Source organism: Podarcis bocagei (genome assembly GCF_964188305.1).
Source record: "Podarcis bocagei genome assembly, chromosome: 7".
Lineage (NCBI taxonomy): Eukaryota > Metazoa > Chordata > Lepidosauria > Squamata > Lacertidae > Podarcis > Podarcis bocagei.
In genome coordinates, this window is record NC_138132.1 from 88,935,774 (window position 1) to 88,959,674 (window position 23,901).

At 44.3% G+C, this 23,901-nt stretch overlaps 1 protein-coding gene across 1 annotated transcript; it reads right to left on the reverse strand.

The window, feature by feature from the left end:
- On the reverse strand, positions 1-21,055 carry LOC308590831 (uncharacterized protein). The gene is made up of 9 exons (XM_081201077.1): positions 20,959-21,055; positions 20,645-20,804; positions 7,012-7,153; positions 1,857-1,975; positions 1,595-1,744; positions 1,068-1,210; positions 800-914; positions 242-688; positions 1-108 (listed from the first exon to the last, which is right to left on the reverse strand). Exons 2-8 carry the CDS (start codon positions 20,714-20,716, stop codon positions 548-550), a joined length of 882 nt encoding a protein of 293 aa, XP_081057203.1. The 5' UTR covers positions 20,717-20,804; positions 20,959-21,055; the 3' UTR covers positions 1-108; positions 242-547.
- Positions 21,056-23,901: the final 2,846 nt, after the last annotated feature.

The window sequence follows — 23,901 nt, forward strand, 5'->3', positions numbered from 1 at the left end:
TAGATAGGTGCCGCAACTTGTGGCATCCTGGCAAATGCCCGGCCCTCGAGATCAGCGATGATATCATCCACCATGGGAGGGATCCACCAGCGTTGCTTTACGATAGCTCTGAAATGGAGAAGCAGATCTTGGTAAGGAAGGGAAAGACACCGCAGGAAGCAAACAGGGACACAGTCCAACCCCGTGCCTTCAGCTCCGTTTGCCAGACCATTGGGGAAGATTACCGTCTTCTTCCTCTTACCTCACCATGGCAGACAACCCCTGGCTGAAATTCTCCCGGCAGAAAAGTTGGTCGACGATGGCCGTCTCTACTTCCTCTCCAGTGGTGCCAAGAAGAAGGTGCAGAACTCCCTTAGCCCCTCTGGAAGCAAAGCAAGGCCATGATCACCAGGAGGGTCATTGCCACACACTCAAATTCCTTCCCCATCCTTCCTCCCTAGCAGCCGCCTGAAGGAGAGCCTCCCTTGGAAAACCAAGCTGGAATGAAACCCCCCCCCCCCGAGGCTGAAGGGGTAAGGACTCCATTGGTCTCTTTGGAACACACTACTCACCCGAGGAATTCCTGCTTGTAATGGAAGTTGAAAACCATCCTCAGGAGAGCGATCAGCAGCTGTGAGAAGTTCCGGCGCACAGTTACCTTGTATTCCTCCATCCTGAGGATGGCGTGCAACAGGCTGGTGAGATGTTGCTGGAAGAGAGAGAGGTGCAAGTCACTTTCCCTGCTTTTCTGCAGAATACGGGAACCCCTAGATATTACCCTGGGAAGAAGGAAGCCAGAAGGCAGGTGGTTGGTCCTTACCACTTGGGTGGCAGATTCCTCCGAGGGGCTTTGGGTAATCTGATAGGCCATGAGATGGATCAGTTGTATTGGATTGGCCGTTGGTAAAACCTCCTTCCAAACTCTCTCGCAGTCTCTGTGAATGCAAAAACAAAAGCAATGGTCAGATTCAAGTCTTCTGCTTGCTGCCATGCTCCAGAGAGAGGAAATGGCAGCAAGGGCTTTCTGAGCAAGCCCTGCAGCTTGCCAACCTTCCCCTTAGCCCAGTACAACCTGGAGGGCTCCATACCTGAAGGGAAACTGGAGGAGATATTCCACCACTTTCGTCAGGTGGTGGTGTGACAGGATGGAGAAAGCAAAGGCGGCCATGTCTCTGCCTTCCACTGTAGGCCCCTGGCTGATCTTATAGAAGGCCTCCAGCAGCACCTCCACCTGTCAGAGAAAAGGAGAGAGTTGCTTGGAGAGTACAAGGAAGCGGGGCTGTCTGCAGGCGGATCCCTCCATCCCTCATTGAAAGAGGGACCCTTGACCTGTGCCACCATAGCCTCTTCCTTCCAAGGTACCACTCAGGGTCCTGGGGAGTGTTGGACCCAGGCAGGTCCAGGGCACCAGTTCCCCTCTCCAGTCTGCTCCCAGAAGGAGGAGGCTTCCCCCTCCCTGAACCCATGTTTCTCAGGACCCTTGGCTGAGGTTCTCGTCCTGACGTTGCCAGGCCCCTCTCAACTAACATGTGTCCTGGCCACCCAATGGCAGGAGGTTGCCTCCCCTACACCAAGCAGAGAATCTTCTACCCGCCTACCTTTGCAGATGCCTTACCTCCACTTTTGTGCCGCCAAACTGCTTGAGGAATTTGTGCAGTAAATGGGAGATATCCGATGGGTTGAAGCTGCTCTCGACAACCAGGTCTCTGGCCAGGAAGCACATGGCCTCCAGGAGCTCCTCCGCAGGGAGAAAGGCGCCAAAGACCTGAAGCGAGAGAGGAAGGTCAGAGATGCCCACAGGGCAGGGCTGGGGAGCAGAAGCCCAGGTGCTGCCTCTGCAGAAGCCAGAACACGTGGCTTGAGAGACAGCGACTTACCGTGGCAAGAGTGTAACAATTATCCATGAACAGTTCAGGAACCGGTCCTCCGGTGGATTTGAGGACCTCCTCAGCTCTGGTGAGAAGCATTTGGTTCCTTGACATTCGTTCCAGTGTCTCTGCAAAGGAAAGCCAAAGGGTTAGTTCGGGTCTTCCTCACCCCCACCCCATGCTGGGATGCAGTGACATAGTGTGGGGGGTGCCAGGGGAGCCAGCCGCACCGGGCGCAACATCTGCGGGGGGCGCGAGTCCAGAGGGAAGGGACAAGTTCCTTCCTCCGCCCGGCTCCCCGCCGCCGCCACCAGCCTTGCGCCCTAGCGCGCGCGCCCCCCGCCGCCGCTGTGGCTGCGCTCCACTCACTGCTCGCAGGAGGAGCAGCCGCTGCAGCAGCGCTGACGCCGCCACCGACGCCTGGCCGGGCACGGGCAGCCTCCGCACCCCGACGCCGACGCCATCCCCTTCCCCCTTTTTTCCAGAGCTGGGTGAGGGGGAGGTTTTAAAAGGGGGTCTTGCATTGGCGATCCTGCAGCACTTTGGGCCGCACGACGCGAGCGCGCAGCACGGATCAGCCACGACCCCACCCCGTGCATTTCCCGGGGAAAAGTGCTCCGCGTGGGAGGCGCGTTTCCCCTTCATTCCCTCTCGTGCAAATCCTCCTTGGGTTCCCTCCCCCGTCTTTCCTCTCCCTACCTCACCAAAGCCTCACCTCGTCGCCTCCTCGCTTCCTCTCGCATCTGCAGGAACGCTTCCCTCCGTGAAAGAAGGAGCAGGCCGCTTCCGCAACTTTGGATTTCAACTTCCTGCTTCCCTGGGAAACAGAGCCCGGCCGGGTCAGTTGTCCAGCAGAGGGCCAGTTCCCCCTCCCTCCCCCCCTCTCTCTGCAATCCTTGCGCCCCCCCGCGTACTACTTGCAATGCAACTTCCGCGCTCCATGCGCTTTCATAGAATCTGTCGAGCTGGAAGGGAGCCGAGGGTCATCTAGTTCCACCCACTGCAATGCAGTAATACGCCGCTGCCCCCCTACAAGGGATCGAACCTGCAACCTTGGCCTTATCAGCGCCGTGCTCTTAAACTGAGCCATCCGGCCTCCGCTTTCCCCCACCTTCTTGCGTGCCTGAACCTGTCCGCGTTTTGCATTCTAACACTTGCAAGCTCCATCCTCCAGCAGTTCCCTGACGCGGCTGCGCTTCCTTTCAGGCCAATACTTGGCAGCCATAAACTCGCACCGTGTCCAATATCCTATAAAAAGCATTAATCGGAATACCTTGCAACATTTCATCAAAGAAAATTGAGACGCCCTATTCCATAATAATAATAATAGTAATAATTTTATTATTTATACCCTTCCCATCTGACTGGGCTGCCCCAGTCACCTTGGATAAAAATATAATAAAACATGAAACATTTTAAAAAACTTCCCTTCAGATGACTTCTGAAGTTGTAGAGTTGCTTATCTCCTTGGCTTGGGGGTGTCTAATAAAAATAAAAATAAATCATTTATACCCTGCCCATCTGGCTGGGCTTCCCCAGCCACTCTGGGCGGCTTCCAAAAAAATATTAATACGTCAAACATTAAAAGCTTCCCTAAACAGGGCTGCCTTCGGATGTCTTCTAAAAGTCTGGTAGTTGTTCTTCTCTTTGACATCTGGTGGGAGGGCGTTCCACAGGGCAGGTGCCACTACCGAGAAGGCCCTCTGCCTGGTTCCCTGTAACTTGGCTTCTCGCAGTGAGGGAACCGCCAGAAGGCCCTTGGCGCTGGACCTCAGTGTCCGGGCAGAATGATGGGGGTGGAGACGCTCCTTCAGGTCTACTGGGCCGAGGCTGTTTAGGGCTTTAAAGGTCAACACCAACACTTTGAATTGTGCTCAGAAACGTACAGGGAGCCAATGTAGGTCTTTCAATGTAACTTCATACATTGTTGTTGTTGTTGTTGTTGTTGTTGTTGTTGTTGTTGTTGTTGTTGTTTAGTCATTTAGTCGTGTCTGACTCTTCGTGACCCCCTGGACCAGAGCACGCCAGGCACTCCTGTCTTCCACTGCTTCCCGCAGTTTGGTCAGACTCATGTTTGTGGCTTCCCCTCCCCATCCAGCTTGGTTTCCCTAGCCACTCGGAAACCCGAACCCTATGGAAATAGGGATGTCAAGGTTGCAGGTTCAATCCCCGCACGGGACAGCTGCGTGGTCCTGCATCTTTCCTCAGGGCCTGCAAGACAGAGCTGTTCCACCTGGCCTTGGTTTGGACTCAGTGGGACCCTTATGTCTTCCCTCCCCTTACAGTTTTGATTTGTGGGCTACTTTTAAAATGAGGCTGCTTTTCAAATTGCATTTTAACCTGTATTTTAAATTGGTCCCTCCCCCCATTATGTTTCTATTGTAATTTTACCGGTGTTAGCCGCCCTGAGCCCGGCTCTGGCTGGGGAGGACGGGGTATAAATAAAATGAGCTTAGTACTCCACTTAAAGTTTGGGTACTCAAACATAGCGCTAGCCCCTGGTTTGACGATGAATGTTTCCAGCTAAAAAGAAAACTGCGCCAAACATTTAAAAATAATCGCACTAAACTAGAGCCCTCTTATCTTGATGAAAAAAGAAAATATCATTACATTCTGGCCGAAAAGAAACAGAAATATGCAACCCAAAAATGGCTACAATTATTCGACTCAATTCAGAGTAAAAACAACAAAGCGTTCTGGAACCTAGTACACGGAGGATTGAAAGCCGAAAATCAACTAACCCAACCACCAATTGCAGAATCCAAATGGTCCCAATACTTTACATCTGTATTTAACAATCTACACAGTGAACTTAAAGGAAATAAGACCACTAAAAACAAAATCAATAAACTCCAGGAGTGGCCAAGGGTAGAAGAAGGGGAAATTAGAGAGATAGTTAAAAATTTCAAATCGGGGAAATCTCCTGGGCCAGACGGTCTACCAATAGAATTATTCAAGACCTATATAGATTGGTGGGCAGAACCCTTAGCTCAATTGTTTACTCTCATAGACAAAGATGGGATCATACCTGAGATATGGTTAAGATCAATAATTATCCCAATCTTTAAAAATGGCGACCCAAAAGAACCAAGGAATTATAGACCGATAAGCTTACTATCAGTGATAGGGAAAATCTACGCTAAGCACCTTTTATCTAAACTCCTTACCTGGATGAAAAATCTAAATTTACCAGGGAAAGAACAAATAGGTTTCTCCAAAGGTTGCTCTACATTAGACCACTGCCTTACACTTATGCATTTGGTTGAAAAATACAGATCCCAAAGGCAATCTAAGATATATGCTGCTTTTGTAGATTTTCGTGGTGCATTCGACTCAATTGACCGCCCAAAGCTGTGGAGGAAACTCGCAGAACTAAAAATTGATCAGCGCTTATTGATTCTAATACAAAATCTATACTCTTCCAATGTCTGTCAAGTCAAACTTAACACCAAAGGTCACCTTTCATCAGACATCCCAAACTCGAAAGGGGTAAAACAAGGGTGTATTCTTGCCCCCTTTCTATTTAATTTATTTTTATCAGACTTGCCAGATCACCTTCAAAAAATAGAATCACATGCCCCTAAACTTAATCAGAAACCAGTTCCTCTCTTATTATACGCAGACGACACAGTCCTACTATCATTAACGAGCTTGGGTCTGAAACGTCTTATATCTTCTCTGATCCTTTACTGCGAATGTAATAAACTCTCTATAAATTATGAGAAGACAAAAATTTTGGTCTTCTCGAATGGTTGGAAATTAGAGAAATGGAAAATAAGAGGGCAAGAAATCCAACAAGTGAAAATCTATAGGTATCTGGGAATCTTATTCCAGAGCAATTTAGGGTGGGCAAATCATCGCACAAATGCCATAAAACAGGCAAAGTGCACCTCATCAGCAGTTGCCCGTTTTTATTTTCAGAAAGGTAATCAATTTATTCCTGCGGCCAATCAGATATTTCAAACAAAAGTGCAAGCCCAGATATTCTATGGAATCCTGCTATGGGTCCAAGCATATAACAGTGACCTAAAAAAGATTCACTCCAGCTTTCTGAGACGTATTCTTGGACTCCCAGCTGTGATCAAATATGAAACAATGTGTGCAGAAATAGGCATACACACAATGGAATACTGGGCCTGGTCCACCTCAATAAAGTACTGGTTACGCTGCCATTTTCGCTGCCCTCCATCAAGCCTGCTCGCTGATTTGCTCAAAGACTCCTACAAATCAAGATGGTATCAGTACCTCGAAAAAAAGATTGAATCTTTAGGCATCGAGCTGGAGCCCCTGTACAATTCTAATGAGCAACACATCTTCCATAATATCCTAACTAGACTAAAGGATGTCGAGAGACAAAATATTATGGCAGCTGTAAACAAAATTTGCTCCCCCATATTCTATGATTTAAATATCTTAGATAGCAGAGCCAATTACGTCACTAAATTAATAATCCCAGCCCAACGTAGGGCTTTTATGCTGGCCCGGTTGAATGTTTTTCCCTCAGCATTTGTCTGGGGAAGATATCAAAACATCCCTAGAAACAAGAGATTCTGCAGATGCTCTATGAATGTCCCGGACACTGTAGAGCATATTCTCTTTCATTGCCCACTGTACAGTACGCTCCGTCAACGCGTGCTGTCCCCTCTTTTGGGTGGTCTGGAACCCCAGCAAGGTGAATGTGTGGCATTCTGCCTATCCGACGTTGACCAAAGGGTAACGGCGGGGGTAGCCGAGTTTTTGGTAGCAGTCCTCCAAGGAGCAGGTTAAGAAGGAAAACCACTGATTCTATATGTATATATATATATATGTATGTAGTCAACTGCTGCCTTTTTATATATATTCCAAGGCTTTTACATGTTATTTTCTCTCCTATGGTTTTATTTGCATAATGCCTAATAAAGGTTTGATTGAAAAATAAATAAATAAATAAAATGTATCATCATCATCATCATCACCACAGGGGGTTGGACTAGATGACCATCGGGTCCCTTCCGACTCTACGATTCTATGATTCTATAAAGTCAAGTGTTACCGGAAAAATCCGAGGGCGCGCTCGCACTTGAGTGCTAAAATCCACGGGTTAGGGGGCGCAAATTACTTGCCTTGCCCCGGGTGCTGACAACCCACGCTACGCCACTGCTGGGATGCATTCTTCCAGTCTTACCTTCGTTGCGCCGCAGGATGGGTAGAAGATGGCAGAGAGCCTCTGCTGCCCTCTGCCCGCACTCCAGGTCCGGATCCAGCGCACAAAGACAGGTAATGGCCACCAGCTGGCCAAGGGAGGATGCAGGAAGCGCTACCGATGGCTGAGAAGAAAGCCAGAGAAGGGACTGATAAGAGAAGCAACCCGCCACCATTTTCCCTATAACATTTTTATTAAATCTTCCAAACATTCCAAAACATTTAGCATCCTCTAGAGAAAAAAACCATTTCTTTTTGACTTCCCACCCCTCTTTTCCTGATGTTTGCTTTTTTCCTTCTTTTCTCAGCCGTCTTACTCACTATGGCCCAGCTCTGTTCTCCAAATTGGGTATGTGCTGGGATGTCTGATCGTCAGGGTGGGCCTAGAAGGAGCCGCCTGAAGGCCTTGACAGCCCTGCATGGTTGCAATGCTTCCCCTGGGTGATTGCCTGAGGGCCCCGCTCCTGCCACTCACCACCTGGCCCAGGGTGGGGCCTGAAGCCTCACAAGGACAGTTGCTGTCACTGCTGCTGCTGCCCAGGAGGACCCGGAGAGGCGCAGAGTTCTTTTTAAAATTTTTTAAAATTTTCCTTTCCCTTTTGACTTTTTTTTTTGATTCATAATTTTTTTTTTCATATTTGCACATATATACAGGAAGAACATAAACAACAAATCCACCACATACCTTATACAAATTATATCCACTTCACATATCATAAATAAAATACATAACTGACTTAGTCTCAACTGTGCCTTGGACTTCCCTCCACTCCTTTGGTAAGTATCGAATAGATTGTATTGTCGTGTACTTTTTAACTCTTTTACATAGGCCTTTCCCGCTGTTAGAGTTATTTCAACCCCGCCAGTGTCACCTGAACTTTAGATTCCATAAACATTAAATATTTCTTCCAATTATCATGAAATTTCTGTTCGTCTTGGTCCCTTAATCTTCCTGATATTCTGTCAAGCTCAGCATAGTTTATCATTTTAACCTGCCACTCACTTATGTTGGGTATTACTTCTAATTTCCAATTTTGTGCTAACATAATTCTTGCAGCTGTCGTGGCATATAGAAACAAGATCTTATCTTCTTTTTTAATTTCTTTACCGACCATTCCTAACAAAAAAGCTTCTGGCTTTTTGGGAAATGTATATTTCAAGATTTTTTTAAGTTCATTATAGACCAATTCCCAAAAGCCTCTCACTTTGCAACACGACCACCACATATGATAGAGGTCACCTTCTACCTCTCTACATTTCCAGCATCTTTTATCCTTCAACTTATAAATCCTGGCTAATTTCACTGGTGTATGGTACCACCTGTAGATCATTTTCCACAGGTTTTCCTTTAGTGCCGTGCATGCCGTAAATCTCATATTCTTGTTCCATAGTTCCAACCACCTCTCAAAGTCGATGTTATATCCAATGTCTATCGCCCACTTAGTCATGGCCTCCTTCACCTCCTCATCTTTAGTATACCACTCCAGCAAAATATCGTACATCCTTGACAGTGTTTTGTTCTTACCTTCTACAACTTCCACATTAAATTTAGATTTTTTATCTTCAAATCCTACTTTCTTTTTGTCTTCTTTTAGCAGGTCATTTACTTGGTGGTATTGCAACCATCCAGTAAATAAATTTTTTATCTCTTCATATGGTCTAAGTTTAATCCCTTGATCTGTCTTCCAAATTAGTTCTTCATAGGTGGCATTCTTCCCTTCCATATTTTTTTTTTTATAGTTAACACCTCAATTGGTGAAATCCACCAAGGTGTCTTCCTTTCCAATATATTTTTATTTCTTTCCCATACTTGGAATAGTGGTCCCCTGAAAATATGATTTAGAAAGCCTCTATGAACTTTCACCTTTTCGTACCACAGGTACGCGTGCCACCCATACCTGTTATCGAAACCTTCCAAGTCCAAGATGTCCCTATTTTCCAATCTTATCCAATCCTTCAACCACACTAAACACACCGCTTCATAGTATAAACTTAGATCCGGTAGAGAGAATCCCCCTCTTTCTTTTTTATCCACCAATATTTTCATTTTTATTTGTGGTCTTTTGCCTTGCCAGATATATCTCGCTAAGGCTCTTTGGCACTCTTTACACTGCTTTAAACCTTTTAATACTGGAATGGTTTGAAACAAAAATAACATTCTGGGGAGAACGTTCATTTTGATAACCGCTATCCTCCCCAGAAAAGATAATCTCAATCTCTCCCATATTTCAAGATCTTTCTTAATATTCTTCCAAGTGACTTCATAATTATCCTTATATAGGTTAATATTTTTCGCTGATATCCACACTCCAAGATACTTCACTTTCTTTGCTGTCATAATTCCCGTCTTTTGTTCTAGTTCTACAATATCTTCCTTATTTAGATTTTTAGTCAACATTTTAGTCTTATTTATATTAATCTTGAGGCCTGACACCGCTCCAAACTCTTCAAATTTTTGCAAGGCTTCTTTCATACTATTTTTCGGGTCTTCTAGAGTTAATACAATATCATCCGCGAAAGCTTTTATCTTATGTTCTTTAGTCCCTAACTTAATCCCTTTCACTTCTGCTGCCTCTCTCAGTCTCTTAGTGAGTACTTCAAGTACTATTATAAATAATAGAGGGGACAGTGAAGTCAAATGGGCCTTAGAAAGCACTGCAAATAACAAGGCCAGTGGAAGTGATGGTATTCCAGCTAAACTGTTTAAAATTTTAAAAGATGATGCTGTTAAAGTGCTACACTCAATATGCCAGCAAGTTTGGAAAACTCAGCAGTGGCCAGAGGATTGGAGAAGATCAGTCTACATCCCAATCCCAAAGAAAGGCAGTGCCAAAGAATGCTCCAACTACCGCACAATTCCACTCATTTCACATGCTAGCAAGGTTATGCTTAAAATTCTACAAGGAAGGCTCAAGCAGTATGTGGACCGAGAACTCCCAGAAGTGCAAGCTGGATTTAGAAGAGGCAGAGGAACCAGAGACCAAATTGCAAACATGCGCTGGATTATGGAGAAAGCTAGAGAGTTCCAGAAAGACATCTACTTCTGCTTCATTGACTATGCAAAAGCCTTTGACTGTGTCGACCACAGCAAACTATGGCAAGTTCTCAAAGAAATGGGAGTGCCTGATCACCTCATCTGTCTCCTGAGAAATCTCTATGTGGGACAAGAAGCTACAGTTAGAACTGGATATGGAACAACTGATTGGTTCCAAATTGGGAAAGGAGTACGGCAAGGCTGTATATTGTCTCCCTGCTTATTTAACTTATATGCAGAATTCATCATGCGAAAGGCTGGGCTGGATGAATCCCAAGCCGGAATTAAGATTGCCGGAAGAAATATCAACAACCTCAGATATGCAGATGACACAACCTTGATGGCAGAAAGTGAAGAGGAATTAAAGAACCTTTTAATGAGGGTGAAAGAGGAGAGCGCAAAATATGGTCTGAAGCTCAACATCAAAAAAACGAAGATCATGGCCACTGGGCCCATCACCTCCTGGCAAATAGAAGGGGAAGAAATGGAGGCAGTGAGAGATTTTACTTTCTTGGGCTCCATGATCAGTGCAGATGGTGACAGCAGTCACGAAATTAAAAGACGCCTGCTCCTTGGGAGAAAGGCGCTTCCGGTCGGTGCCAGCGCTTAATGGCGGTCCTACCTCCGAGCTCCGGAGAAGGACTGCTCCGCAAGTTCGGGTCTTACCCGCTACGGCGAGCGGGGGACCCCTAAAATCTCAGGCGCTGAAGCCTGAGAGCAAGGAGATTCGGTGGGCACCTTTGCGCCCCCCGGTACTGTGAAAGAGCCTTTTTAAAGGCTCCGGAGCGGCATCGGGAGTGAGCGCGGTGCTGAGAGTCGCTACCCAGCCTGCGGAGTGAAGCCACGTCGCCATAAGCGGAGAGCGCCGATTCCTTCCTGAAAAGAAAATCTGGACTGAATTCCCGTGAGTAAGAGCAGAAAAAGAATTGGGACCCTTTAAAATTTGAAAATCGGGCTGAAAGCGGGGAGGTTAAAATCAAGGAAGTCTGCCTCCCCCCGACTGCATGAAAGCGAAAGCAACGGAACTTTAAACCTGCATCCGTTAAAACTTTGTTTTTATTTAATAAAACCCGACATTTGGACCTTAGATCTCCCCTCTAGCTAGCAGGGCAGAGGGGAGGTGAAAGAGACTTTGGTAACTGCATGATTTATTTAAAAGAAAAATCCTCCGCTGCCTCAGTCATTTAAGAGCATGAAACGGTCTGCCTTTTAGGACAATAGGACACTGAACTGACTTTCTCCTGTAAAAGTTACACTGTGATACAAAGTTTATATACTGTTTGGCTACAGTACATCAGAGTAAGACGAAACAGTATCTATTGGGAAACTGTGGCAATTTGCAGCTATAAGCTTCCAGCTATACTTGCTTTAATTGCGTTAATTTCTCTACATCTTTGGATATTCCCCTTTGTCTCTGTATTTGGACATTTTATTTTTTGGCCATTTTGATTTGCTCCCCCTAGAGGGTAAAGTAAAGGTTGGCACGGCTTAAGACAGTGGAATTTTCCAACGGGGAACAGCTCCCGTGGGAAACGACCTTGACATGAGTGGCTCACAAGAAGAGATAGTCACAAGAGCCAAGACCAAGCAACAACAACAACAACAGCTGCAGCAGCAACAGACAAAGAAAAGAGGCTCAATTTCAGGCGTAACTGCCGGACTTGCAGGAACAACAGGACAAGAAAAAGGGACAGCTGTTTCTATGGAAGCTGTGACAGAAGCTCTGCTTAAAATAAATCAATCTCTGGAGTCTCTGACAAAACAGACTTCAGAAAATACACAAAAATTAACAGAAATATCAGTAAGACTAAACCAGAATACAGAATCTATAAACAAATTGGTGGAGGAAAATTCTACCACACGTAAAATTGCCGAAGAAGCGAAAGCTATTGCTGGAGAGACACAAGAGAATTTAGAGCCGATTGCTAAGAAGGTTCATGAGCATGACGCAACTTTGGCCTTGTGGGAACTACAGAGAAAAGAGAGAAATTTGAAATTAAGATTGATTCCAGAGAACGAAAGAGACAACCTTGTGGAATACTTGACACGGGAGTTTGTTGACTGCTGGGATCTGGAAGAAGACGAATTTAAAATTACAACAGCTTTTAGACTGGGCAAAAAGCAGGACAGAAAGACCCCGAGAGACTGCCTGATTACATTTAGATCTAAGGAGGAAAGAGACAAAATATTAGGGCTACATTTTGAAAAGGCCTTGCAAATTGGAAACTCAGCTGTACAGATCTTCAAAGACATCCCAAAATATATCTTGGATTTAAGAAACTTCTACAAGGATTTAGCTCTTCTGTTAAAGAAAAACTCCATCCGCTTCAGGTGGGAATTCCCACAAGGACTGTCTTTTGATTACAACGGAAAGAAGGTGAAAATAAAGACAATTCAAGACAAAGACAAATTTTTGGGAAGAAATCAGGAGGACCTGCAGAAGGGGACTGTGGACCCAATTGCAGAACAGAGGAGAGCATTAGACATCCTGAATTTCTCGCTTGGACAAAAACCACCACCATCAGAAGAAGAGCAACAACTTGGAGCTGTTGGAGGAGTGTCAGAAAAATAACAAGATGGCTCTGCAATTCCTTAGCTGGAATTGTAATGGGCTCAATGGGCCTTTGAAGAGAAGACAAGTATTTCATATTTTGAACAGAGAACAACTGGACTTGATATGCTTACAAGAAACTCATATAACTAGAGCCCACAGGAGACTACTCATAAATAAAAGACTAGGACAAGAATTTATTTCATCAGACAAAGTTAAGAAAAGAGGAGTTGTGATATATGTGAAAGAGAAATGGGCCCCAAAAATGATGTTTAAAGATGAGCAAGGGAGATACCTGGCAGTGGAGATACAAGTACAAGGAGAAAAACTTTTGGTTGTTGGAATTTATGCACCAAATGAAGGTAAATCTGACTTCTTCAAGAGACTTCATGAAACCCTGACGGACTATTTGGATTACAATATGATAATCATGGGAGACATGAATGGTGTGGTCTCCACTAACATGGACAAGGCACAAAGACTAACAGTTACTAAGGAAGGGAGACTTCCTAGGACCTTTTTTGAAATGACGGAAAGCATGGACTTGATAGACATATGGAGAACAAGGAACCCTCTGGAGAGAGAGGGAACCTTTTTCTCCCAAGCAATGATGACCTGGACCAGAATCGATCAAATTTGGATTACTAGTGGCATGGCTCCAAAGATTAAGAAGGTGGAAATCTGCCCAAAAACTTGCTCCGACCATAACGCTGTGAGAATGGAGATGAAACTTACAACAACTGGTCAATTTAGATGGAGAATGAATGACACCCTTTTTCGAGATAAGGAGATCCTTATGAAGGCCCAAAAAACTTTAAAAGACTATTTTGAAATAAATTTGAGGGCCGACGTGGAGAAAAGAGTGATCTGGGACGCAAGTAAAGCGGTGATGCGAGGTTTCTTGATTCAACAAAACTCAATAAAGAGGAAAAAACAAAATGAGAAAAAAGAAAAGATTTTGGAAAAGATAAAGGAAGGAGAGAAAAAATTAAGAACAAAACCAAAGTCCCAGGAGATTTTAAGAGAGATTAAGTTATATCAAACACAATATATGGAATTGATGAACCAAGAGATTGAATGGAAGATAAAGCAAATGAAACAAAAGACATTCGAATCAGCAAATAAATGTGGCAAACTTCTGGCATGGCAACTGAAGAAAAGGCAGAAATTAAATACAGTTACAAGCCTAGAAGTGGATGGAAAAAATATATCTAAACCCAATGAAATCAGAAATTGCTTTTTGAGTTATTTCAAAAAACTTTATACTCAAGGCCCGCAAAACGAAGAAGATATAGACAAATTCCTTGATAAATATGGATTACAAAAAATCTCTCATCAAAGTAAGATGGATCTGAACCAGAGAATAACAGAACAAGAGATAGAGGCTGCCATTCAGAATATGCAACTGGGCAAATCTCCAGGACCAGATGGACTGACTTCCAGATACTACAAATCGCTGAAGGAATGGTTGATTCAACCACTAAAAGAAGTTTGTAATGAGATCCTTGAGGGAAAAAGGGCACCTGAATCGTGGAAAGAAGCATATATTTCACTCATACCAAAGACAGAGACTGAAAAGACCCAATTGAAGAACTACCGCCCAATATCACTACTTAATGTGGATTACAAATTTTTTGCAGACATTTTGGCAAAAAGATTTAAAAAAGTGTTGATGGAAAAGATTCATAAGAACCAAGCAGGCTTTCTTCCAAAAAGACACCTAGCTGACAACGTAAGGAATATAATAGACATTTTGGAAAAGCTAGAGGTGAATATAAATACTAAAGCAGTACTGATTTTCGTGGACGCGGAGAAAGCCTTTGACAATATTTCTTGGAGCTTTATGATGAAGAATCTTCATGGGATGGGGGTAGGCCAAGGTTTTGAGAATGGTATGGCTGCAATATATTCTGAACAAAAAGCTAAATTGATTGTAAATAATGTAATAACTGAGGAACTTAAGATAGAAAAAGGAACACGACAGGGGTGCCCAATTTCCCCATTACTCTTTATTTCAGTTCTGGAGGTGTTGCTGAATATGATTAGGAATGACCAGCAGGTTAAAGGAGTGCAGGTCGGAGCTAAACAGTATAAGTTAAGAGCATTTGCAGATGACCTAGTATTGACTTTGCAAGAGCCAAACACTAGTACGAAAAGGGTCTTAGAAATAATCCAACTGTTTGGCCAGGTAGCTGGATTTAAGTTGAATAAACAAAAAACCAAAGTTTTAGGAAAAAACTTAACAGATATGGAAAAAGAGGAATTCCAAGAGGAGACAGGGTTGACGGTGGTCAAGAAGGTTAAATACCTAGGGGTTTATTTGACATCCAAAAATGTGAATTTGTACAAGGACAATTATGAAAAATGTTGGTCAGAGATTAAAAAAGATCTAGAAATATGGTCAAATTTGAAATTGTCAATGTTAGGCCGAATTGCAGTGATTAAAATGAATGTATTGCCTAGAATGTTATTTTTGTTCCAGACCTTGCAGATTCTGGATAAGATGGAATGTTTCAAGAGGTGGCAGAAAGATATTTCGAAATTTGTCTGGCAGGGCAAAAAGCCCAGAATCAAATTTAAAATATTGACAGATGCTAAAGAAAGAGGGGGTTTTGCCCTGCCGGACTTGAAATTGTACTATGAGGCAGCAGCATTTTGCTGGCTGAAAGAATGGATGCTCCTCGAGAACACAGGCATTTTAGATCTGGAAGGTTTCAATAATGCTTTTGGTTGGCATGCATATCTATGGTATGACAAAATCAATAGTGCCTTTAAAAATCACATTGTTAGAAAAGCATTGTTCAATGTTTGGATAAGATATAAAGATCTGTTGGAAAACAAAACCCCTAGATGGGTGTCACCAGTGGAGGCCAAGGCAGTGAAGAAACTCAATATGGAGGTCGGATGGCCGAAGTATTGGGAAATTTTGGAACAGGATGGAGATAAGTTCAAATTACAAAGTCTTGAGAAATTGAAACATAAAGTACAAAATTGGTTTCAATATCATCAGATAATGGAATTTTTCAAACAGGACAGGAAAATTGGCTTCCAGGTGGAAAAATCAAAACTAGAAACTGAATTGTTAGAACCCAGTACTAAGAATTTATCTAGAATGTATAACTTGTTGCTGAAATGGAATACACAGGACGAAACAGTCAAATCGGCTATGATTAAGTGGGCACAGGATGTTGGTCATAACATTATGTCAGCTGACTGGGAATGGTTATGGAACACCGGTATCAAATTTACGGCATGTAATGCCTTAAAGGAAAATATTATGAAAATGGTTTACAGGTGGTACATGACCCCAGTCAAGCTGGCAAAAATTTATCATTTGCCCGATAACAAATGTTGGAAATGTAATGAGACTGAAGGCACTTTCTACCACCTTTGGTGGACATGCCCGAAGATTAAGGCTTTCTGGGAAATGATCTATAATGAAATGAAAAAGGTACTTAAATGTACTTTTCCTAAAAAACCAGAGGCCTTTCTCCTGGGCATTGTCGGCCAATTGGTGTCAAAGAGGGATAGAACTTTTTTTATGTATGCTACAACAGCAGCAAGAATACTTATCGCGAAGTATTGGAAGACACAAGATCTACCCACTCTGGAAGAATGGCAGATGAAAGTGATGGACTATATGACATTGGCTGAGATGACAGGCAGAATCCACGACCAACGAATAGAGACGGTGGAAGAAGAATGGAGAAAATTTAAAAGTTATCTTAAGGACTATTATAAACTTAATGAATGTTAAAGTGTTGTGGTTCTCAGAAACAAAGGGATACAGTGATACAAGGTCAGAATACGGAGAGGACTAAGATGACAGAGGTTGGAAAGTAACAATTGGGAGTTGCTATAAAATTATGGACATTGGGATGCAGAAAGGGGGGGTATGGGGAAGTCCGAGAAAAGAGGTTTATGAAAATAGGTGATGAAATTATACATGTATGTTTGTCCTTTTAAGTGTTTGTTTGTTTTCTAAAATTTTGTAAAACCAATAAAAATTTTATTAAAAAAAAAAAAAGGCGATGGCAAACCTAGACAACATCTTAAAAAGCAGAGACATCACCTTGCCAACAAAGGTACGTATAGTAAAAGCCATGGTTTTCCCAGTAGTGATGTATGGAAGTGAGAGCTGGACCATAAAGAAGGCTGATCGCCGAAGAATTGATGCTTTTGAATTATGGTGCTGGAGGAGACTCTTGAGAGTCCCATGGACTGCAAGAAGATCAAACCTCTCCATTCTGAAGGAAATCAGCCCTGAGCGCTCACTGGAAGGACGGATCGTGAAGCTGAGGCTCCAATACTTTGGCCACCTCATGAGAAGAGAAGACTCCCTGGAAAAGACCCTGTTTTCTTGTTGATCTGTCCAGGTTCGGTGACACCACCCCATTAAAGTCACCCATCACTATCCTTTTTTGATCCATCCACTCTGTTAACCTATTACCTAATTCAGAGAAAAAGGCTGCTTTTCTGTCGTTAGGTGTGTATAGTTCGACAACAACAATCTTTACTCCTTGAAACATAATCTGTACTACAATCATTCTCCCTTGTTCATCTTTGTACAGTAATTTTGGATCAAGTTTTTCCTTTATATATAGAACCACTCCTTGTTTCTTAACTCTATCTGAAGCCACAAAATCCAATCCTAGTCTCTTATTGCTTAAAATTCTCTTATGCTTTCTTATTACATGAGTCTCTTGTAGGCAGATTAAGTCAAGGTTCTTTTTTAGTAGAATGTGCACAATCTGATTCCTTTTATTTTTATTGTTAAGTCTGTTCACGTTCCAGGTCAAGACTTTTAGAGCCATCACTTGTATACAAATAATAAGATAACAAGTCTAGATTAGATCTACTGTTTTCTATCATCTATCTCTTCTCCTTCCCTTTCTTCTCCTGAATTTGTCTCCCTCTCTCCTTCTCCACTCTCTCCGCCTCCTTCCCCACTCCCCGATCGTTCACCCTCCTCCTCCCCCCCCCCACATCTTTCCGAGTTCTTTCTCATATCTTCTTGCAAATTTTTCTAGTTCTGAAGGGTTGGACAGTTTGAATCTTTTTTCCTTGAAATAAAATGAAATTCCTTCCGGGAATTCCCATCTATATAGGATCCCATTTTTCTTCAATTGGTTAATTTTTTGTAGACATCCCTCCGAAGAAATCTCGAAGAAATCTCTTTGTATATGATAACTGGATTTCCTCCAATACATAACCTTTTGTTATAATTCTGTTTCAGTATTTCATTTCTCATATCCATCGAATTGAACATGACTAATACATCTCCTGGCAATCTTTTCCCCCTGGCTTTAGCTGATTTTGTTTTTATCCGAAAAATATTTGCCAACTTATCTCTTCTTCCTTTTTATCTAACCAGGTTGCCAGCTCTTTCACCATTTTAAATCTTATGTTCTCATTTGTCTCCTCTGGGATCCCTCTAAATTTCAAATTTGCTTGATTCTGTCTCATCTGGGTCATTGCCATACTATCCAACAATTCTTATAATAATAATAATAATAATAATAATTTATTATTTATACCCCGCCCATCTGGCTGGGTTTCCCCAGCCACTCTGGGCGGCTTCCAAAAGAATACAGGAATATTCTTCCTGTACTTTGCCTATCTCCTTAACTTCTACTTTAATCCTGTCCAAATCCCTCTTACTGTCCTTCGTGTCTTTTTGCATCCTTTTCATTGAGTCCTCGAGCACCTTGGCTCTTACCGATAGATCTTTAACTTTTCCTGTTAATTCTCCCACCACCCTCTCCAATCTTTTGTCCAACGTATCTTGTACTTCCAATAGTTTTCTTTCAATATATTGCTCATTATGTTTAAATTCCTTCCTTATCTCAACCATTAAACTGTCATAGTCCTTGATTTCCCTCCCCTGCTTCCCATCTTCTTGTCTGGATGGCCTCCTTTCTGATGGCGTTCCCACCCCCTTTTTCATATTGAAAAACTCTCCCTCCCCTGGCAGTCACTGAAACCCCCTGCTGGCTTTCTCTCTTCTTCCCGAAGATTCCTTCCACAGTAGTCCCCTCCGCTCTCACACGGTGGCGCCTTGTAATCTTTCCAGGTCCTAGATCTATTATCTTCCGTAGGATCTCATGACCAGTTGTCTCTCTCCCCGCACCACACGACAACTGCTCTCATAAGTTACTGGTTATCTGCCATTGGGGGGGGGGCAAAAAATAAGGAGGTATCGTACTTCCTATTGGAAGGATAGGGAGAAGCGATCAAGATGAAGGTAGTCAAACAATGGGGAGGGGAAGAGGGTGACCAAAATATCGACACGTGGCACAAAGCAAAGAAAAATAACTTGCAGAGTTCATAGAAGGACTATATAAGAGACATAGGAATAACCGCCAAAATTGCTGAGACCATTGGCTTGGATCTCATCGACCAATAGTCCCCTGGAACTTAAACAGAGTGTGGGGTGAGGCTTAGTCCAAAAACGGGCATATGGGTGTGGGGCAAGCCCAAATTAGGACATCTCCTGGGGGGAGAAGCTTTGTGTATATCAAAAAGTCCTGACCCGCCGTCCTGATTACGCTTTCCGTTCTCAGTCTCTTTCCGCTGTAGCAGTGAATTAATCTAACAAGTAAAGTAAACCTCCTCTTCTCCAGCCGAAATATTAAGTTATAACTCTTTTTATCGTGAAGAAGAACAGGAAGTAAGGTGTTTGTACGTAAACTCACTGCTTTCTCCAAACAAACAAATCTCTTTTTTCCTCCCAAACGTCACTGGGAGGGCGCTGCCTCTCCGTGTCTTCCCTCCTCCTGCTATCGATCTGTTTTTCGCTCTTTTAACTGGCCCAAGTAAAATAGCAGTTTCTGTCCTTTGTTCCAATATGAGAGGTGTGAGTAACAAAGAGAAGTAAATAATAAAAATCTCTAAGCATGTGCAGCTTGACTCAGACCATGTTCACAGACGGCATGCAAAGGGGTTAATTGCCAAGAAACCGCCCCTGCAATCTCCTCCCGGTCGTTAGCGCTGTTATCTCGCCAAGTTGAACAGAAAAATTCCTTTCACTTCTTTCTAGTCCCTTAAGATATTTTCATTTAATACTTTGCCTCAGAGTCCTTATACTTTGTATCTGAGGTCTTTCTTCTACAGCCACTTAGCAGCAGCTTTTTTTATTTTTCCCTCTCTCCCAGCCTTACGTTGTACTCCATTTTCTCTTACCACCGGTAGTGGATTCCTTCGCCTTTTACCTCTTGTAATCCTTTTACGCTGGGTTCTTTAGTTAATCTTTCCCTCAGCTTAGCTGGTTTGCTTTTTCCCAGTTTTAAGACTGTTGTCGGAGGCTCACCGCTTTCACACGGAGCCTGAGGCTTCACAACACGGAGTCTGTTACATCCCCTTTGTGCTACAGCTCAAACCCTGCTAAACGCCGACAAAACAGGGGAGCTTAAACAGCGTCGCTGGGTACCTTGACCCTCAGGATAATCCTCCTGGGGTTACGAGGTTCACGGAGCCTTCGTGACCTCTCTAGACCTCCGTGTTGCTCGAGACTCCCACGAAGGGCAGGCTCGCGCTCCTTCCTGTGGCTGCGGCGTTCCAGAAGTCTCCCTTTTGACTTTTTTGTATGTGGGGGGTGGGGTAGATGTTTGGTTGGGCTTGGGAATTTGTTTGATTTTGATGGATTTGTAATTTTTACAGTTTTTTGTTTGTATTGTTTTATTTCCTGGGGTTTTTTGTTTTGTTTTGTTTTTGTTTTAAGATTTTATTTTGATCTTAAGGGGAGGGGTCAGGGCTGCCGGGGAGTGGGTCCCAGCCAACAAAATGGCTGGGGCATGTTCCACAGGGGGGGATGCACTGGTCCAGTATATCTGAAGGAGCATCTCCACCCCCATCGTTCTATCCGGACACTGAGGTCCAGCACCGAGGGCCTTCTGGCGGTTCCCTCACTGCGAGAAGCCAAGTTACAGGGAACCAGGCAGAGGGCCTTCTCGGTAGTGGCGCCCACCCTGTGGAACGCCCTCCCGCCAGATGTCAAAGAGAACAACAAAAACTACCAGACTTTTAACTCACATATTCCTGGATCTTCTGCAGGAAGGCGGAAAGATCTTGGAGCGCCTTCCTTCGGATCCTCCCATTCTTCATCCTTCTGACCACATCCGCAAGTCTGTCCTTCAGCTGGTCCTCGTCGCTTTCAGGAGGAAGATCAGCTGGAGAAGCTGTGGTTGGGATGCTGAGGGGAGACAGGAGTAGCACTTTTGTCAAAAGGGTTTATTGCCTCCCATCCTTCAAAGACCCCAAGCACCATCACCACCATAGAAATAATGGACCGGGTGTTTTTTTAAAAAAGCAATAGATTATGGGGGAGGGGATTAGCACAGGATTACCTTGGAGGACGATCCTCCCCATCTTCCAGACTGATTTCCGATTTTTGTTCTTCCTCAAAATCAACTCCCTGTCCATGAGAAAAGAGAAAAGAGAAACAGGAACGTCAGAATGTGAAGAATGGATCAGACCCATTCATGTTTTTGTGTTCATCAGGAAAGCACCGACGAGGTAGGTTGGGAAACAAACTGAAAATCTCTATCCTCCATTTCCTTAGAGACCTTATTCATCCTTCTATTCATTTAGAGCATTTGTACCCCTCTCTTAAGCCAAAAAGGCTCCAAGAGAGCCTTCCATAAAATCAAATGCAAGAAAGTCCCTAATGCCTAGGCAGCCCTACGGGAGGTCCGGCAGGGATGTCTAGGCTGCGGATAGCAGCCTGCCGCTCGGCGGGCGGGGCGCCCTGAAGCAGAGCGCCCCCCGCGCCAGGCAGACATCCGCAGCGTGGGGAGCCTTGCAGGAGTTCCCGGCAAGGCTCCCCACGCCGCGGATAGCAGCCTGCTGCCCAGCGCGAGGGGCACCCTGAAGCAGAGCTGGTTCCACATGAGATTTGGTTCCACGTGAGATTTGTGAATAAAGATCCTAAGAACAACTGAGAAAGCGCGCTCTGCAACCTGCAATTCGCGTACCACCTTGCTGGCAGCTGTCCAGTGTCTCTTTGTAATGGAGATTCCTGTTGACTTTGTAATGCGGATCCACTGAAGGACTTTGAAACTATCCTATCTCTGTCTTTGTTCTTAGAAGTGAGTATCTTAGTTAGCTATACTAAACAATGTCTATATTTTATTCTATGTGCCTGCTTTTTAAGCATGTTAACTTTGTGTTTTTTAAAATAAAATTTTTAAATAGAAACTTTCTTTTGTCTTATGTGCCAATCTGAGGGAAAATCTAAGTTCAACGCCTGACTACTGCATTTTTCGCACCATAGGGCGCACCGGACCATGGGGCGCACCTAGTTTTGGGAAGCAGAAAACAAGAAAAAATTATTCTGAACCCCAGAAGCCAGAACAGCAAGAGGGATCTGGCTTCTGGGATACCGTGCAGCTGTTCTGGCTTCTGGGATAGCCGCGCCAAGCCTCTTCAGGGCAGCGGGATGAAGGCTCCCCCTGCCCGAAGAGGCTGCGCAGGGCTAAGGCAGAAGCCAGGACAGGCACATCGCTGAAGAGGTGCTGAGCCTTCTCTCTCTCTGTGCAGCACCCCCTCCTTCACAGGGAGAGAGGAAGAAGGCGCAGCGCCCCTTGAGCAAAGCTGGAGGCCTCAGGCGCGCTGCCGCGAAGCCAAGGAGCCTACATTCACTCCATAGGACGCACACACATTCCCCCTTCATTTTTGGAGGGGGAAAAGTGTGTCCTATAGAGCGAAAAATACGGTACTTGGTTACGCTATACCTGATGAATTTCTGCCTGCAGATTTGTGGAAGCAGCTTGCAGAGTGGGGCAACCTGTAACAAAGGAGCATAGTCTTCTCCCTTGGACTGTGCCTCCGGGTGCCCTGAGACGAGGGAGTGGTGGCAGCATTACCATTTCTGTGGCGTTTTGTCTTGTCAAAAAGTAAGTGGCTGCCGGCCTCCGTTCCAGAAACCTGACCCAGGTGGAGGGTAAGGGCAGGTGAGGGAGGGGTGAGTGGCCAGAGCCCCTTTACTACAACATTGTTTCTAAATTTATTGTTTTGAATTGTTTTCAAATGTCTGTTTTAACCATATTTGCACAGCAGTTTCTAATGTTGTGAGTTGTCCTCTATTTCAGAGGCTTCTACTCTGCAGCCTCTTACAATTGTTTTAACTGCCAGTCTTTTAGTTCTTATGCTCTTACAGTTGTTTTAACTGTGTGTCTTTGTTTGTTTTTTAGTTCTTATCTGTTTTAATTATCAGTTTTTATCCATCCATTATCCGTGTTTAATCTTGTATTTTATTCAAATATTTTTGTTGGCTATTTGCAGTATGGTAGCGCTGCAGAGAGCTTGCTAGGGAGACCATGCATTAAAAAGGGACTCAAAAATAACTTACCGTATTTTTCGCCCTATAGGACGCACTTTTCCCCCTCCAAAAATGAAGGGGAAATCTGGGTGCGTCCTATGGGGCGAATGCAGGCTTTTGCTGAAGCTTGGAGAGCGAGAGGGGTCGGTGCGCACCGACCCCTCTCACTCTCCAGGCTTCAGGAACACATCCGCAGCCTAGGCAGCCCTACGGGAGGTCCGGCAGGGATGTCTAGGCTGCGGATAGCAGCCTGCCGCTCGGCGGGTGGCGCGCCCTGAAGCAGAGCACCCCCCGCGCCAGGCAGACATCCGCAGCGTGTGGAGCCTTGCAGGAGTTCCCCACAAGGCTCCCCAGGCTGCGGAATCGCTGGGGTTCAGACCAGAATCGCTGCAAAGAGGCCTTCTGCTATTAGGGGTGCGTCAGCAGGCAGCCTCCCCCAAACCTGTGTCCTCCAGATGTTTTGGAGCACAATTCCTGCCAGCCTCATGCAACAGCTGGTTGGGGAAAGATGGTCCAGGGCAGAGCATCACACAAAAATAGCATATGCTAATAGCTATGTGGATATTTTAAATTGTTGCTTTAATTTAAATAGAGCTGCAATACTGTAGCAGGGAAGGTTGTGGCTATGGATGAAAGAACTGTCTAAGAACTGTCTATGTCATTCTTCTCATTTTTCCAAAATTAAATTCAGCTCTTCCACATTTCTGAAGCAAGTTGCTATTTTTTGTAATTTTAAAAATCCATGAAAATTCTTCAGCATTGCTGTATGGATTTCTGAGTCCCATAGTTTAACTACGTGCTGCACAAAGAACTCCTCTCTTTTGTCTCTCCCAAATCTTCCGACATTCAGCTCCTCTCCTAATGTTAGGAGGGCGGGAACTTGCTACTCTCTTATATACCAGACTTTCCATGAGTTCCAGAGTTATGAGAGTTGGGGAGAAACGTTCCTCTACCCACTTTGCGCAAGCAA

Bases quoted from the DNA above. Each gene is read 5' to 3' on its own strand.
- LOC308590831 (XM_081201077.1), bottom strand. From the start codon at position 20,716: ATGAAGAATGGGAGGATCCGAAGGAAGGCGCTCCAAGATCTTTCCGCC. The intron at 1,976-7,011 runs GTAAGACTGGAA...TTTCCTTTGCAG, and splicing joins CATCCTGCGGCGCAACGAAG to AGACACTGGAACGAATGTCA. The intron at 1,211-1,594 runs GTAAGGCATCTG...TTTCTCTGACAG, and splicing joins TTGGCGGCACAAAAGTGGAG to GTGGAGGTGCTGCTGGAGGC.